The sequence below is a fragment of the Equus asinus genome, chromosome 29, assembly GCF_041296235.1.
Source record: "Equus asinus isolate D_3611 breed Donkey chromosome 29, EquAss-T2T_v2, whole genome shotgun sequence".
In the NCBI taxonomy this organism is placed as follows: Eukaryota; Metazoa; Chordata; class Mammalia; order Perissodactyla; family Equidae; genus Equus; species Equus asinus.
Window position 1 is genome coordinate 32,472,818 of NC_091818.1, and position 16,024 is coordinate 32,488,841.

Consider the following 16,024-nt stretch of genomic DNA (forward strand, 5'->3'; position numbering starts at 1 on the left):
TGTCTGGCTCTGATGCTTGCTCTTATCTTTTCCAACTGTGTTTTTTGCCTTTTGGTATGTCTTATAATTTTTTCTTGATAGTCAGGCATGATGTCCCAGGTGAAAGGAACTTCTGCAAACAGGCCTTTAGTCATGTGTTGGAGCTGTTGGAGGGAGGGGAAGTGTTCCATAGTTTGTGATAAGGTCCCAGCCTTTAATGAGCCTGTGCCTCTGGACCATGAACTTCACAAGAGTGTCTCAATTTTCTTCTCCCCCATACATGGGACAGGATGGTTAGAGCTGGCTAGAGTTGGGTATTTCCCTTCCCCAGGTCAGTTAGGCTCTGATAATACCCCAGCAGGTTAGGCTCTGGTTAACTAGTTTCTCCTGAGAGCAGACCTTGTTAGGAAGAACTGAATACTCTGGCGTATTTCAAAATGATTCCTCCTCCCCTCCCACTGCCGGAAGCGCAAAGGGATATTTCTCCAATATTTACTCTGAGGACATGGTTGAGCTCCCAGAGGTAAAACTCACAAAAGTGTGGGAGACCCTGTGACCAGGTGCCCCTGGAGTTTTTACCTCTCAGACTTGCCCACCCTCAACTTGCAGCAATTCATCAGTTACAGTCCAGGTGTTTCTACCCCGGCACTGGATCTCGTGGAGGTTTCCACTCGTGAGTCTCTGCTCCGGGAAGCTGGGACTCTCTGCATTCACTCCTCTTTCTCTCTAGTCCTGGAGGCAGTGGTTGCCCCGTGTCCTCCTCTCTCTACAGATCCAAGAAGAGTTTTTGACTTTTCAGTCTGTTCTGCTTTTTACTTGTTGTTGGCATGGAGTGGCAACTTCCACGCTCCTTACCATGTGGAACTGGAAACCGATTTACTGTTGGTAGAGTGGAAATTGGTACAATATTTAGTAAAGTAGTCTTAATTATCTAGTAAAACTAAAAATGTGCATGCCTTTTGACCTACATTTCCACCTTTGGACCTATTAGCATGAGTGCACAAAGATGTATCAGAATATTTTTTTTTTTGCAGCAGCATTTTTAATATAGAAAGGGTTCAATAAAATATCATATATTTACACAATGGAATGCTATCCGGTTGCTAAAAAGAAATGAGATCACTCAATATATCCTGACATGGAAAGAAGTCCAAGACATGTTGTTAAGTGGAAGGAGAAAAGAAGCAAGTTTTAAAATGGTGTGCTTAAGATTCAGTTTTTGTTTAAAACTGATTCATAGTAAAAACAAGGGCATGCTTAGAGAAAAAGACAATTTTGGAAGAATATAAACAAGGAAAACTGTTGGCTGCCTTTGAGGGACAATGTTGTAAGACTTTTAATATAAATTAATGACATCTGTGTCTTGTGTGACCAATATGTATTTGATAATTAAGTAAAAATTCAAGAAAGAAAGTAGGACAGATAGCGCTGATTGAGAACAATAGAACGGAACTGATCCTTTCCATCACTTTCCCCCACTTCAGGCAATAACGTAATAATAATCTCTAACTCTAAATTTTAATTGACCTTCTGGGACTATTGTGGTAGAGTAGGCCCAAATAAATGGAAAATTTAGGTCTCCTCATGTCGTTTTTTTGCCTTTCACTCTTTCAGAAGACGATAGTCATAAGACAACAAGGGTTCCAAACAGAAATGTTTTACCAGTAAATGTTTTTTTCACGTAGAGTTTTTTGTTCTTGTTGTCAATCCTTCTAGTAAAAATCTTTGTCGGGAAGAATTCCCCCTCTGCAGAGAAGCATTTTCTTTGTTTTTGTGGTGTCAAGATTAGTGATTTGTTGTACCCAAGAGATGATTATAATGGAGGTTGGTTGGTTTTTATTTTTTTTTTGGTGAGGAAGATTGGCCCTGAGCTAACATCTGTTGCCAAATCTTCCTCATTTTGCTTGAGGTAGATAGTCCCTGAGCTAACATCCTTGCCAATCTTCCTCTACTTTCTATGTGGGGTGCCACCACACCATGGCTTGATGAGTCACCCGTGTGTAGGTCTGCTCTGGGAACTGAACCTGCAAACCCTGGGCTGCTGATATGGAGCACGTGAACTTAACCACTATACCACCGGCTGGACTGTAAAATGGAATTTTTGCAACATGTATCTCTCCCTTAGAAGGCTGACCGAGAAGTAGATTCATGGAGCAATGATAACTGAAGGCTGTCTGATGTCCGTTATAAGATATGGTTTCTATCTGCAGTTTTTCTGCTTAGATACCATCTAAGCACCGTGTGGTGTGACTGAGTGTAGTCATATCCTTCTGAGTTACTTGTCCTGCCAAATTCCTAATCTGACTGAATTTCATTCCCCCTTCACATCCTGTTTTGGGCTCCTGGGCCCAATTCCAACGTATGTGTGTTTGGAGGGGGGATTTCCACAAAACACCAAGCAATCCTCAGACACCAGCAGGGTGTCCAGGAATTCAACTCATTTCTGACGCTATCTACCCAGAAGGTAGCATCAGATTCCACAGGTTAAGGACTCAGTCCTACACCTTTTCCAGCCCCGCCACGTCAGGCACCAGTCACAAGCCCAGATTGTTACCTGTGCTTCTGACCGACTGTCTTAGATCAGAGGTTCCCACGACCCCAGCCTCCGGATCGGTTAATTTGCTAAAGCAGCTCACAGAACTCAGAGAAACATTTTACTTACTAGAGCACCAGTTTATTATAAAAGGACATAACTCAGGACCAGCCGGGTAGAAGAGATGCAGAGGGCAAGGCATGGGGCAAGGGCACGGGGCTTCCATTTTCCCTGCAGATGCACCTCTCTCCCAGCACCTCCTCATGGTCACCAACCCAGAAGCTCTCTGAACCCCTGTCCTTTTGGGTTTCCATGGAGGCTTCATTACATAGGTGTGACTGATTAACTCGTTGGCCATTCTCCTGCCCCTCTCTCTTCCCTGGAGGTTGGGGGCTGGGACTGAAAGTTCCAACCTTCTGATCACATGGTTGGCTCCCCTGGCAATAGCCCCCATCTTCCCAAAAGTCACCTCATTACCATAACATGAGACAGCTTTAAGCTCTCATCACTTAGGAAATTCCGAGAATTTGGGGAGCTGTAAGCCAGGAACCATGGATGAAGAGCAAATATGTGAGAAATATGTATGAGAAATACCTATTTGGTCATCCGAGTGATCAAATATATATATATATTTCTTGTAAGTCGCAGCATCGCACATCCTAACATTGCCTTTTCTCCTGTGTATAACGTGTATTGTTCTAAACCATAAGTTTTATATGCTGATTTTTTTGTTGTTGTTTTACCCTCTGTGAATTTCCTAACAGAAGTCCCGGAGGGGATTTGGGTGCCAAAAAGAAAAAGAAGAAACAGAAGAGAAAAAAGGAGAAACCAAATTCCGGAGGCGCCAAGTCAGACTCAGCATCTGATTCCCAGGAGATTAAAATTCAGCAGCCTTCAAAAGTGAGAGGCCCGGTTTATTTTTACCTCTGTGGTTTCTCGTGTGTGTGAGAGCGGGTTTGTTGGCTCAGAGATGTCCTTAGGGTCGTGTTTGTGTACTCGATGCCACTCTAACTGGAGGTATTTACGGCCTTCCTAAAACTGACACTGGCACCCAAGTAACCAAGAGGCACACACTGTGCTTCTGTGTGTGTGTGGATTCCGCCTTCCTTTTTGCCCTTTCTTGGTGAATTACTATGTCGATTGTAGTGCTAGAAGAAAGTCTCAATGTGAGCTTGTCAGGTTTTTTTTTTTTTTGAAGTTACACTTAATCTTTGATTACTTTTAGTTCAGAAGATATTCACGTTTTAATTTTTCTGGGTGTCTGTCTAATTACCTGAATAGCACAACATCATCTGGCAGCAGATGTCGGCTGGAGCAGCCCCAGGTAAGTCTTTCGTTGACTTTCAATCGGACCAGTCTTCAGGGGCCGATCTTAATTCCATTGTCAAGGGTGGGAAATAGCTCTCAAGGATCCCTCTGAAGAAACACCCATTTTAGACCAAACCAGAGTTGTCCGGCTGGGCCCTTTGTTGGCAGGTTGCTGGCCTCGTGTGCGTCTGGTGGTACAGATGGCAGGTGCCCCTGTCTGTGGACCAACCCCAGTCACCCTGGCTGTGAACACGGCCTTGTGTGCTGGGCCCAGGGAAGCATAGAGCCCTCTGGATGCAAGAAACTCACAGCGAAAGGGGGAGAATTAGAAGGATAACAACATGATGTTTTGATGGTTGTAGCTCTAAATAAGCCAGCCACCACCACCTTGTCCTGGGTCTGTTTCCCGGTCAGGAGACCGACCCTCCATCTGTCAGGTGTCACACTGTGGCAGCTGCATGTTGCCGTGATTCTGGAAGCTCTGCCACTGGGATTTCAAATATCAGCACCCAGGGGGGACAGGTTTCAGCGGAGCTTTCAGACTAAGACAGAGTAGGAAGAAGGACCTGGCTGCCCACTTCCAAGAAAATTGGCCATGAAAACCCTGTGAATAGCCATGGAGCATTGTCTGATACAGCGCCCAAAGGTGAGAGGATGGCGCAGAAAGACCGGGCAGGGTTCTGCTCTGCTGTCCACAGGGAGCTGAGTTGGAATCTGAGTGCTGAGCACTAACAGCAAAGCTCCAAATAAGTTGTCCTGGGGTCCTGGATAGCGGGTGATGTAGTGGAAGGGGCTCAGGAAGTGGAGTGGGGACCTGGGCTCGGCCTGGCCCCATGGCTCTGGAGCTGTGTGCCTTTGCACAAGGTTCTGTGCCCTCGGAAGCCCATCTCCTCATCTGCAAAATGGGGAGGATGCCTTCTCCCCAACTCACAGGGCTGTTAGGAGGTTACAATTAGGTCATTTTTATTAAATGGTTTTTATATTACAAGCCAGTGTCTGCAAGGCGGTTATTCGCCTGATGCAGGTTTTGCAGAGTTTTAAGTTTTCTTCTTGTGCAAAGTTTACTAGTATCACACGAAGTGAGCCTTGCAGTAGTTTTGTTGGTGTTCCCTGTTTATACATAAGGACCAGCAGTCACTGAGAAGGAACATTGCCTGCCCCCATTTTTCCCTGCCTGCCTCTGCGGGGTGAGAAGAAAGTGGAATCTTCTTCCCTAGCTTTTCAGCTTGGTTCTCAGGTACTAAATATTGTATCCACCAGACAGCCTTTCCAAGGTGACTCAGACAAGGTACACCATAAGCTTGCCAGATATTTCCTCCATTTCTGAACGCTGCTCCGTCAGGTAAATGCGGCCTTACCTACGTGCACTTGTGACATCTCCTTATTGCTTCTGTCATCTCCATCAGCTTCCACCCATCTCTATACCCCTCGTCATTTTGAGCCCTTCTCCCACCTCTGGTCACTTAGAAGAAACTAGAGCCAGCCCAGGCAGGAGGAACTGTTAGCGTTATACGGTAGAAAAATGCTTTTCTTTTTTAATTAAGAATAAGTCCAAATTGTTTTAATGTGGACTTTTCTGCATTGCGTTTTTTACAACTGAGGCGTCTTTCCCTTAAGCTGATGCCAGATCTAGATGACACCGTAAATTATAGTGGACTGTGTTTAGAGACTATTCCGCTTTATACTCAACAAAATAAAATATTTCTTTGGATTCTTGTAGACTTCTTAGTGGTAGGGGACTTGGACGTTTTTCCAAGGTGTTAAATTAGGAAAATAATGGGTATAGAGTACAGGTGATGTTTAGTATTTCACAAGCAGCGGATGTGGAGGAAAAGAAGTGTGCATGACTCTTCCATTGGCATATAATAGTGGGATCCTAAATTGGCGTTGATAGACATGCTCGCCTTTCCTAACACTAATTCATTTCTCCCCAGGTAGTGCTACTATGGAAGGTGAATGGATAGGTTTAAGAGTTTATCATAGCTGAGTTTTCCTTACTGCTTTGTCACCACGGATTTGAAAATTGTGCTTCGTTGAATCTACTGTAAGAGAGCACTGGAATAGGGAGCATTGGGATAAACTGTTTCACAATGGTGATTTCGTGTGAAGACTACTGGTCAACCTGATGAGGCCAATTTGGTCAAGTGGAAACCACACCAGGGCTTCCAGTGGAGCTGGGTGTCATTAGCTCCTTTGGAACAAAGATGCTGATTCATGTGTGTTACAAAATCATTTGAGTTTGATATTTCAGTGTTAGGGGATTTAACTCCAATATCAGGAAAGAAGAATTACCATGACAAATTCAGTGCAGACACTGTAGGTATATTTTTATGAGCCTGGGTTCTACTTTGACTTTTTAAAGATAAAAGGATGCATTTTCAGGCATTATTAGTTCAAATATGCTGTGCTCTGAGTTCCTATTTAAGTTGTTGGTCTCCTCATAGATTCTGTCATTGGGGGTTCAAATGGATGTAAATTTCATTTTGCTGGAAATCAATTACTTTTATGTTGGATGTCTAAAAGAGACCCGAAGAAGAAAAATCTAAAAATGCAATGAATTAGAACAGCGAAAGTATTTTGTTAAATTAGTATGTGTGACTGAGGTATGACCTTATGATTTAGACCTCAATCAAAATATAAGATCAACAGCTTACAAAAAGTGTGGAATTGTGGCAGTCCTGGGCGATGCTGTTAGACTTATAGGTGGAGACAGTAAGACTTTCACCTGCCTCTGGTTAGGTACTTGGTTTCCTTCAATCATTTTAGTGGCAAGATTCTTAAGGAAAGCTGGTGAGTAATGCAACCACAGGTTGGGCTGTATTAATTAGATCCTGTTTTGTACTGTGAAACGAGTAAGCTTCCCAGGGTAAAGGATTTGCCACAGACCACTGACTTGAGATTCAAAGTTGAGCAGAAGTTCAGAGCTGCTGTGTATAACCCAGCGAGGGTCGATGGTACCTTTCCTTGGTGCCCATGGTATGTTGACACACAGGAAACCCAAGGGCTCTGAAATTCCTTCTAACCACTTCTGAACGACAGAGAAGAGCATTCTTTATATGGCATCACAATTCTAAAATGAATCAGTTATCTCACATATTGAAAAAACTCACTGGTTTCCACATCCAGTCCTACATACTGTACCACTCTCTCATTTCAAGTATAGTCTCATTTTCCATGTAGCGTTACATTATTTGAGAGATTTTCCAAAAAAAATAAAAGAGCTGGGGAATCTTCAGAGATGACAGGACTATTGGCTTTGAGGACGGAACTTTAGAATTTAAAGGTATTGTCAATTTTATAAACTGAGAATAGGTTTTACTTAAAAAGAGGGTCAGTTTCCAACACTTGGGTTGGGGAGGCTGTGATTGCCAAGGATCTGAACTCAGAGTGGAAGCTGCTCATTCTTGTTGTTGGAAGGTTTGTGTCTGGATCAGCATCCGCGTTAGGAGAGGGCATCCTTGTGGTTCAGGAGGAGGGCATCCTTGGAGTTTCCTTTCTTGATTAACTTCCTTCCCAGCTCAGCACTACATTCAGATTTTTCTTTCTTTCTTCTTTTTTTTTTTAATGAACTAAAATTCCCCTTGTCTGCCTGGTTTCCATTCTAGAAGTTATTTCCTTTGTCCCCACATTGCTGCCGCAGAGCATTAACCATAACAGTGAAACCAAGGCTAATGGCTGGCTGGCTGCTGTGTGATAGTCATACATGCATTCTGTGTCACTCCTCTTTGCTGGTCTGCAGGATGAGTAACGGTGACGACCATTGGCAGGTGGGTGGGAGACTGAAGCAAAGGGTGGTTCGATTTACTTTAGATTTCCCCAACTATCAGAGCCCCAATACAACTACAGAGCTACTGTGATCTTTAACATCATGTGTTTGCTAATATTTTCATCTGTTAGCATACTGGAGCCCAAGGCCCTGACCAGGCTTAGAGGAGGATTGCCCGTTTTGCGATGTTGTAGTCTCCAACGCAGATGCACCTGTACCTGCCCCAGGTTTTGGAGGAGCGGCAGCTTCCTCATATTTTGTGTCTGTGTGTCTTTTCTGTTGTAGAACCCCAGCCTTCCAATGCAGAAGTTGCAGGATATCCAGAGAGCAATGGAGCTGTTATCCGCATGCCAGGGCCCCGCCAGGAATATCGATGAGGCCGCCAAACACAGATACCAGTTTTGGGATACACAGCCGGTACCCAAACTAAGTAAGCTTTTCTGCCTTTTTTTTTCCCCCAAAACAAAACTGGATTGACGACAAACGAAAAACACAAAGGACACTCTTCCTCACTTGTATAAGTTGTTTCATACCACAGATGAGAAATTTACACAAAAGTAACATTTTTTTCCTTAAAATATAAATATGGGGTAGTGACTTTGGCTTTTGGTAACAACAATGTTAGTCTAATTCCTATCCTTATTAAAAATTCCACTTTTCAGGCTGGCCCCGCGGCCGAGTGGTTAAGTTCTCACACTCTACTTCAGTGGTCCAGGGTTTCGCCAGTTTGAATCCTGGGCGCGGACATGGCACCGCTCATCAAGCCATGCTGTGGCGGCGTCCCACATGCCACAATCAGAAGGACCTACAACTAGAATATATAACTTGGGGGTGAAGGGGTGAAGAAGAAGAAAAAAGAAAAAAAGAAGATAGGCAACAGATGTTAGCTTAGGTGCCAATCTTTAAAAAAATAAAATAAAAATCCAATTGCCCACTCTCGAAACATTAGCATATTAAAAATATATATAAAAGAGGGACTCTCGGGGCTCACCTGGTCGTGTAGTGGGTAAGTTCCTGTGCTCCACTTTCTCGGCCCAGGGTTCGCTGGATCAGATCCCAGGCACGGACCCACCCACTGCGCATCAAGCCATGCTGTGGCGGGATTCCGCATGCAAAGTAGAGGGAGATTGGCACAGATGTTAGCTCAGCAGCAATCTTCCTCACCAAAAAAAAAACAGAGGGACTCTCCCTTAGCCCCTATTTTTTGGTTCCAAGCTTCATAGAGTTCTGTTTTCTATACACAAGTGTTTAGCTGTCTCACATCTCAGTTGTTCCAAAAGACACAGAAAATTTGCCCTATTAAATCTCACTGAAATGGAAAATTTTGCACTATTTAACAATAGGATTCTGAACGCTCACCAATGGTGTCAATTATTACCCATGCAATAACATTCCAGTATGTAAGGGAATTGGGTCACTTTGTAAGGGCTTTGGGTCATGTAAGAATCTTTCTGATAGGCCTCTTCCCTGAGCACTTGGCCTGCTCCATCACATTTCAATAACAATTTTACCCCTTAAGTTTTCCATAAACATCATTTAATTGTTCCGCTTTCATGTTATGCAAAAAAAAGATGCTGATATAAAAAAACATAAAATGTTTTAAATGTATTACAGGCTAAACTTGGTGGTTGTATTATGTTTGCATGAAGATAGATGATCATATAGTTATTTTTATGTTTTTCTTTCTTGATTGTTCAAGTTCCAGAATCTGTATAATATGAAGGATTAATTGCCATCCAAAACTCTTTAATAGCCCACTTATGTACAAGTAATCAGTTTTATCACATAGAAGTCAGGGAACAAGCTTTCTCTCTGCCTTCAAATAATGCTTTTCAAACTTTTTTGAAGTTACTGCTCATCTCCCACCCACGCGCGACCCAAGCAGCTTAAAAAGCATGAGCTTCAGAGTGGGAAAGAAGAAAGACTTTATCCTTACTTGGGTTTTCTTTCAGCCTCTAGAAATATATTTGGTGGTGAAGGAAGACTCTCTAGAATGAACTTCAGGATTTTAAATGACAGTGAATTGAGTGATGCTTAGCTGAAGGGATGTAGAGTTATTGATCTGGGTGTGTCGGGTTTAGCTGAATGCTGCTTGCCAAGCTGCCATGGCTTTCAGGTCCCTGCCCCGGGGAGAAGAGAGGCGCCTCCAGCCGGCACTAACCCCAGTGCACGTTTTTGGAAGACAGCCCAGGTGCTCAGCACATTTCGGCCCCTCCCCTAAATCCTTGCAGGATTCCCCAGCTCGTAGGACGCCTGGTATGCACCTCCGCTAAGGCAGCGTCCAGGTTAGTCGGGGAAGAGGGAGACTGAAGTGAGGGGAATGTTGGAGAGTCAGGGGGACTCTGCTCCTCCATTTCTCTCTGGAGTGGTTGGTGCCTGAACACACCCAGCCTTTGAAAGCTGCTTGAATGGGAGGGTCCCCTGATGTTGTGGGACAGCCAAGCCCCAAGCAAAGGTCTGAAGGGACTCTAAGGGGGCAGCTGGGAATCTGGCCCCTTGGGCTGACTTGAGAAAGCCTACGGTGTTCACATGGAGATGAGCTGGTGGAGGGGAGATGGGACAAAGTACCAAAGCCAGGGAGTAGAAAGGTGAGAAAATGAAACCCTTGGCGCTGGTACAGACCCTGTGACTCCACCTGTAAAAGGTCTGTGATGGTAAAAACCTGTCCCTGAGGGTCACGTATTCAACGGATGTTCGTTTGTTTGTCTGTCTGTCTTCTGGTTCTATCTGTCTATTTATTTTATTTCTTTATGGCATAATTGACATATAACATTATATTGGTTTCAAGTATACAACATAATGATTCGATAATTACATACATTGCAAAGTGATCACCACAATAAGTCTGATTAACATCCGTCACCACACAGTTACAGAATTTTTTTTCTCGTGATGAGAACTTTTAAGATCCACTCTATTAGCAACTTTCAAATAGGTAATACAGTATTTTTTCTCTTTTTGTGTGTGTGGTTTTTTTTTTGAGGAAGATTAGCCCTGAGCTAACATTCGCTGCCAATCCTCATCTTTTTGCTGAGGAAGATTGACCCTGAGCTAACATCCATGCCCATCTTCCTCTATTTTATACATGGCTTGATAAGCAGTGTGTAGGTCCGCTCCTGGGATCTGAACCAGGGAATCCCGGGCCACCAAAGCAGAACACGTGAACTTAACCAGTGCACCACCGGGCCAGCCCCGATAATACAGTATTTTTAACCGTAATCACCATGCTGTACGTTACATCCCTGGGACGTATTTATAACTGGAAGTCTGTAACTTCTGACCCCTTCCCATTTTCCCCATCCCCTGCCTCTGACTCCCACCGATCTGTTTCTGTATCCATGAGTTCTTTCTTTTTGTTGTTTAGTTTGTTTTAGATTCCACATATAAGTGAGAGCACATGGTATTTGGTTTTCTCTATCTGACTTATTTCATTTAGCATAATGCCCTCAAGGACTCTCCATGTTGCAAATAGCAAGACTTCCTGCTTTCTTATGGCTGAATAATATTTAGCAGATATTTGCTGAGTGTCTGCTATCAAATGCCAGGCACTGGGGTACATCCCGGGGAAACAGTGGTGGGAAAGTAGGATAAATGGTGGCCAGATGGGGGTTTTCAGGAGGACATACTCCAGGTAGGAAAAAACTTTCATCAGGGAAAGATGCTATGAGAAAGTGATGTGTAAGCTTCTATCTGAGAAAACTCAAGTGGCCAGCCATGCAAAGAGCAGGAAGGGCCTTGGGGGCAGAGGAGAGCCCTGATAGGCCTGAGCTGGAGCTAGCCGGAGGCAGGTCCTGTGGCTGAAACCTGGGAGCAGGGCAGGTGGGTGTGCCGAGGGTGGCCAGGCAGGCAGCCACCTCGGTCAGGAGCCTGGGTTCTGTCCCAACTCTATTGGGAAGCTGCGGAGAAGGAATCGGAAAAGGGCAGCTTTGTGGAAATGGCCAGAGACGTTGGTGACTGGAACCGCACAGCCAGCAGTCTGGGGAGGAGGAGTAAACGGTCCTGAAGTTCATGTTAGATTTTGCTGGGCCAGGTCAGAGGTCAGTGCAGCCCCTTCTCCTGTTTGTTGAAATGCAGAGTCAAAGAGAACGTGTCCAAGGCTGTCATCAAAGCCACGTTGTCTGCAATGGCACTGCACCATAAACCTTTAACCTAGGGACTGAGACGGAGAAATCACTATCGTTTCATTATATACCCTTTGTCTTCGGTTGACACAGGATTTCTCCTTTTATTTAATTGGCAAAATAGCAGCTCTTCTCCACCAGTATTTCACTCCCGAGCTGGCTGAAACGATAGCACGTTTTTAAAGATTGTTACACCCAAACATGATTTTCTTTTATGTAACGGACCATTTTGGATGGTCAGAATACCTTGTAATTGGATACTCTCTCTTTTTATCTTTCTCTTTCTGGCCCTCTCCAGATGAGGTCATAACGTCTCACGGTGCAATTGAAGCAGACAAAGACAACGTGCGTCAAGAGCCGTATTCCCTGCCGCAGGGTTTTATGTGGGACACGTTAGATTTGGGTAATGCCGAAGTGGTGAGTAGGTCTCTTACATTCAGCACCTGCGTTCACACGCGTTGCTTCTGAGTTGATCTGAGCACCACAGACGGGACACTTGTTTGGTCTTGCAGCTCAAGGAGTTGTACACGTTGTTGAATGAGAACTACGTGGAGGATGACGACAACATGTTCCGCTTTGACTATTCGCCCGAGTTCCTGCTATGGTGAGTCCGGCTGCTCACGTGAGCCATGGGTGGCGCGGTTGGGGTGGTGTATCCCTGTGTTCTTGGACGCTAACTGGCGCCTGTTTTCCTTGCCCACGTTGACTTCAGGGCCCTGCGTCCTCCAGGCTGGCTCCTTCAGTGGCACTGTGGGGTCAGAGTGTCTTCGAACAAAAAACTAGTCGGGTTCATAAGTGCCATCCCAGCAAACATTCGGATTTATGACAGGTACATCTTCAAGCTTGCCCGGGTCAGTTTTGTTGCTTTTCCAAGAATTGCAGCTATAATGGGCTGTTAAAATGGCTTCGTGCAGGCTGTTGGTGGTGGAGGAGCTTGTATGTGTGGGGGCGGGAGTGTACGGGAGCTCTCTGTATTTTCTGCTTAGTTTTGCTGTGAACTTAAAACTGCTTTAAAAAACAGTTTATTAATTAATAAAAAAAAGGTCTTGGACTGTGAACAACAACAACAAAAGGACCACTCTCTTTTTCTCTCTCTCTTTTTCTCGTCTCCTTCAATCTCATACATGCATGCACACAGATATGTATTGTGTACATATACACATATATGTCCGTATATATGCAGCAGAATAAACAAAGCATAACCAGGTATTTCAGGTTTCTTTCTGGGAGAAAAAGTACTTGAAAAGATTTTAGGAAGGATAAAAACTTTCTATCCATAAGATAAGTATGTAGCATTTTTGCTCCTGGTCTCCAGCCCAGAAAGTCAAAGATGCAGCTATGAAAGTCAAAGATTTAATGCATAAGAGGTCTGTTTACTTTTTGGTGTATTAGGTTAGCTTATTTACTGCTAAAAGCATTTGATCCCAATGGGTTTTGTGCGCCAAACAAAAAGCCTGCATATCTGGAACCAGAGCAGGGGGTGGGCTTATTTTAGCTCAGAACAGCACCTGCTGGTCTGGTCCAGGCACCTCTCAGGGATCCAGGCAACTGCATTATACTACAAAGCAACATCTTACCAGATTCTGCATCTGGGTGGCCCAGTTATTGCCATCATTATATGCAGGACAGGAAAACAGATATAGAAAGTTTAAGAAGCACATCTGATCCCATTTCTAAACTGAAAACTTAGAAAAGACCAAAGTCCTAAAATTTATTTAGAACGTGGGGGTGTGCATCTCCATGGCCTAGAGTTTTAACCATTCTGGCAGAAGAGTATGGGGAGGAGTGTGGCAAGCTGAGTTTATGAAATGTCTAAATGATGGGATGTTTTTCTTAAATATTGTGTCAAAAGAGGTCTTCCAGTTTCTTAGTCTTTGAAATTTGATGGGTGTTGTCTTATTTTTTTAAATGTTTTCATCTTAACGTTTGTCCTGATTTTTGACATCTTTCTTAGTGTGAAGAAGATGGTTGAAATCAACTTTCTTTGTGTTCATAAGAAGTTGAGATCAAAACGGGTAGCTCCAGTGTTAATTCGAGAAATAACTAGAAGAGTGAACCTGGAAGGGATTTTCCAGGCCGTCTACACCGCTGGAGTGGTTCTTCCCAAGCCAGTGGCCACGTGCAGGTAATAGCACCACACCCTTACCTGTCCTTCGTGCATCGAGCCCCCCTGCCGTGTTGCTAGAGGTGTTATTCTCCTCGCATGTAACTCACAGGGATTCTGGCTTACCCGTGATTATGCAGTTGGTCGGTAGCAGAGATGGAGACTAGCATCTAGAGCCACGGAGCCCGGGATTCCTTCTAGTGTACCAGACAGCCACGTGTATGCTAATGACACGGGATCTCCATTTCTGTGTCTCTTCCATTGGAAAGACGAGTGCTGTCTCTGCCTTGGAGGAGCCCAGGGCATCATGATCGTGAACTGTCGTGTGTGTACCATCTTCCTTCCTCCTCTGATGCTCAGTTTTATATGTGCTCTACAGCGCTATCAGGAACTATTCCAAAAGCTTGATAAATATCAGTTAAAAAACCCAGAGGTACTTGTTTGCTAAGAGTAAGACGGCTTCAGCTCTGTTTTTATGACCTCATCTGATCTTATCAAGCTTTCAAAGGTTAATCCAGCGAGAAAATCGTTTATCAGACTGTCACTTGACTAGCCTGTTTGTAAAGCATCAGAAAGAGTTGGTCTCACTCCACTATTTCTATTGACTCAAATAAGATGAATCTTCAGATAAACATAGTATAAAAGAGCAAACTATAAAATTACTATCTCCTGTTAAATTATTCATAAATAAACAGAATAAATAAAACTTCACAGGTGTATTTTCGTGCAAATCATTCACCCCAGTACCTAAACTGGAATCACATAAGAAATTCAAGCTAGTTTCTCAAAAAGTCATTTTCTTTGGTGTGCATTATATAAACGTGTAGGCTGCTAATTTAGGGGGAATATTTTCATGTTTTTAAACTTTCTCCTTTGCTTTCTGTAGAATCAACAGTGGTCATTAAATACTTGCAAACTGGGCATTATTAATATTTCTTTTGCAATTTTAAGGTTTCTTTTTACTGAAAGAGATGAAAAGAGGCATGTAATAACTAGGAATACAGAACATATTTTAGAGATGAAAAATGAGTGATAAAATAATTGCATACGAGGAAGACCAGCATCCAGCACTGTGCCAGCCACAACATAAGCGTTCACTGAATGCTGCTGAAGCGTTCGCCGAACAGCTGAGCTGAAACAGAGAGTAAAAATGTGGAGAGTCAGAAATCAATCCGATTTTAAAACCTTTGTTGTGTTCCAGATACTGGCATCGATCGCTAAACCCCAGAAAATTGGTCGAAGTGAAATTTTCTCACTTGAGTAGAAATATGACTTTACAGAGAACAATGAAGCTATACAGGCTTCCAGATGTAAGTAAGAAATGATTTGCAGTTTTTTGAAGCTGGAACAACTGAAGCTTTTAATGTAGAGAAGAATTATTTGCAGGAGTCTAAAAACTGGCCCATGTGTCTGAAGATATGACTGTAGCTAAAGACTGCGTGGAACTCAGGGGCTAGGAAATAGGGAGGGTCCTTTGGAAATATCAGGTGTTTTTAAGTTCTTCATTTTGTGGTTGGATGGATTGAACTCAAGACATATGAGTGTTGAAATTTTGAGTATTTATAGTCTGTTAATAAGAGGGAAGAAAAGTTCAGGTTTCTGATGATATCTTAACACAATGGAACTAAGGAAGGAGGTTTAGAGGAGAGATCTTGGGAGAGTAAATAATGTCTCATTAAATTATCCTCTTTTTAAACCAGCAAATTCCCAATTCGAAAAGTTGTCTCTTAATAGGGGAAAATTTTAACGTGCTCACCAGTCTTGGCTTTATTTGGGGCTTGGCTGGTATATTAGTTATCTATTGCTATGTAACAAGTTACTGCAAACATACTGGCTTAAAACAACACATCTACTATCTCTCAGGTTCTGTGGGTCAGGAATCAAGACACGGCTTAGCTGAGGCCTCTGCTTCAGGGCCTCTCATGAAGCTGCCATCAAGGTGTCAGCCAGGGCTGAGGTCTCATCTGAAGACTGGACTGGGGATAGAGCTGCTTCCAAGCTCACCTGACTGTTGGCAGGCATGAGTTCCTTGCAGGCAGTTGGATCGAGGGCCTCAGTTCCTCACTGGCTGTCAGCTAGAGGCTGCCTCAGTTCTTTGCCACATGGGATTCTCCGTAGGGTGGCTTACAACATGGCGGCTTACTTCATCAGAGCCAGTGAAGACAGAGAATCGGCTAGCAAGATGGAAGTTAGAACCGTATGTAATCAATCAC

General features: G+C 43.6%; 1 protein-coding gene and 1 non-coding gene across 3 annotated transcripts in view; one reads left to right on the forward strand and one right to left on the reverse strand.

Moving 5' to 3' along the window:
• Nucleotides 1-16,024, forward strand: part of NMT2 (N-myristoyltransferase 2) — a 58,769-nt gene that overhangs the window by 26,151 nt on the left and 16,594 nt on the right. Inside the window, exons 2-9 of one of the 2 annotated variants that reach the window (XM_014855907.3) lie at nucleotides 3,277-3,412; nucleotides 3,794-3,836; nucleotides 7,872-8,016; nucleotides 12,006-12,124; nucleotides 12,220-12,311; nucleotides 12,420-12,536; nucleotides 13,662-13,832; nucleotides 15,013-15,121. In XM_014855907.3, the coding sequence (XP_014711393.1) occupies nucleotides 3,277-3,412; nucleotides 3,794-3,836; nucleotides 7,872-8,016; nucleotides 12,006-12,124; nucleotides 12,220-12,311; nucleotides 12,420-12,536; nucleotides 13,662-13,832; nucleotides 15,013-15,121 (932 nt within the window). The remainder of the gene's footprint in view (nucleotides 1-3,276; nucleotides 3,413-3,793; nucleotides 3,837-7,871; nucleotides 8,017-12,005; nucleotides 12,125-12,219; nucleotides 12,312-12,419; nucleotides 12,537-13,661; nucleotides 13,833-15,012; nucleotides 15,122-16,024) is intronic. The other variant, XM_044761953.2, reaches the window with a different exon arrangement.
• Nucleotides 8,097-16,024, reverse strand: part of LOC106840450 (uncharacterized) — a 31,020-nt gene continuing 23,092 nt past the window's right edge. Inside the window, exons 4-5 of the transcript XR_011499215.1 lie at nucleotides 8,578-8,678; nucleotides 8,097-8,410 (exon numbers count right to left, since the gene is read on the reverse strand). This is a non-coding gene — a transcript (uncharacterized protein). The remainder of the gene's footprint in view (nucleotides 8,411-8,577; nucleotides 8,679-16,024) is intronic.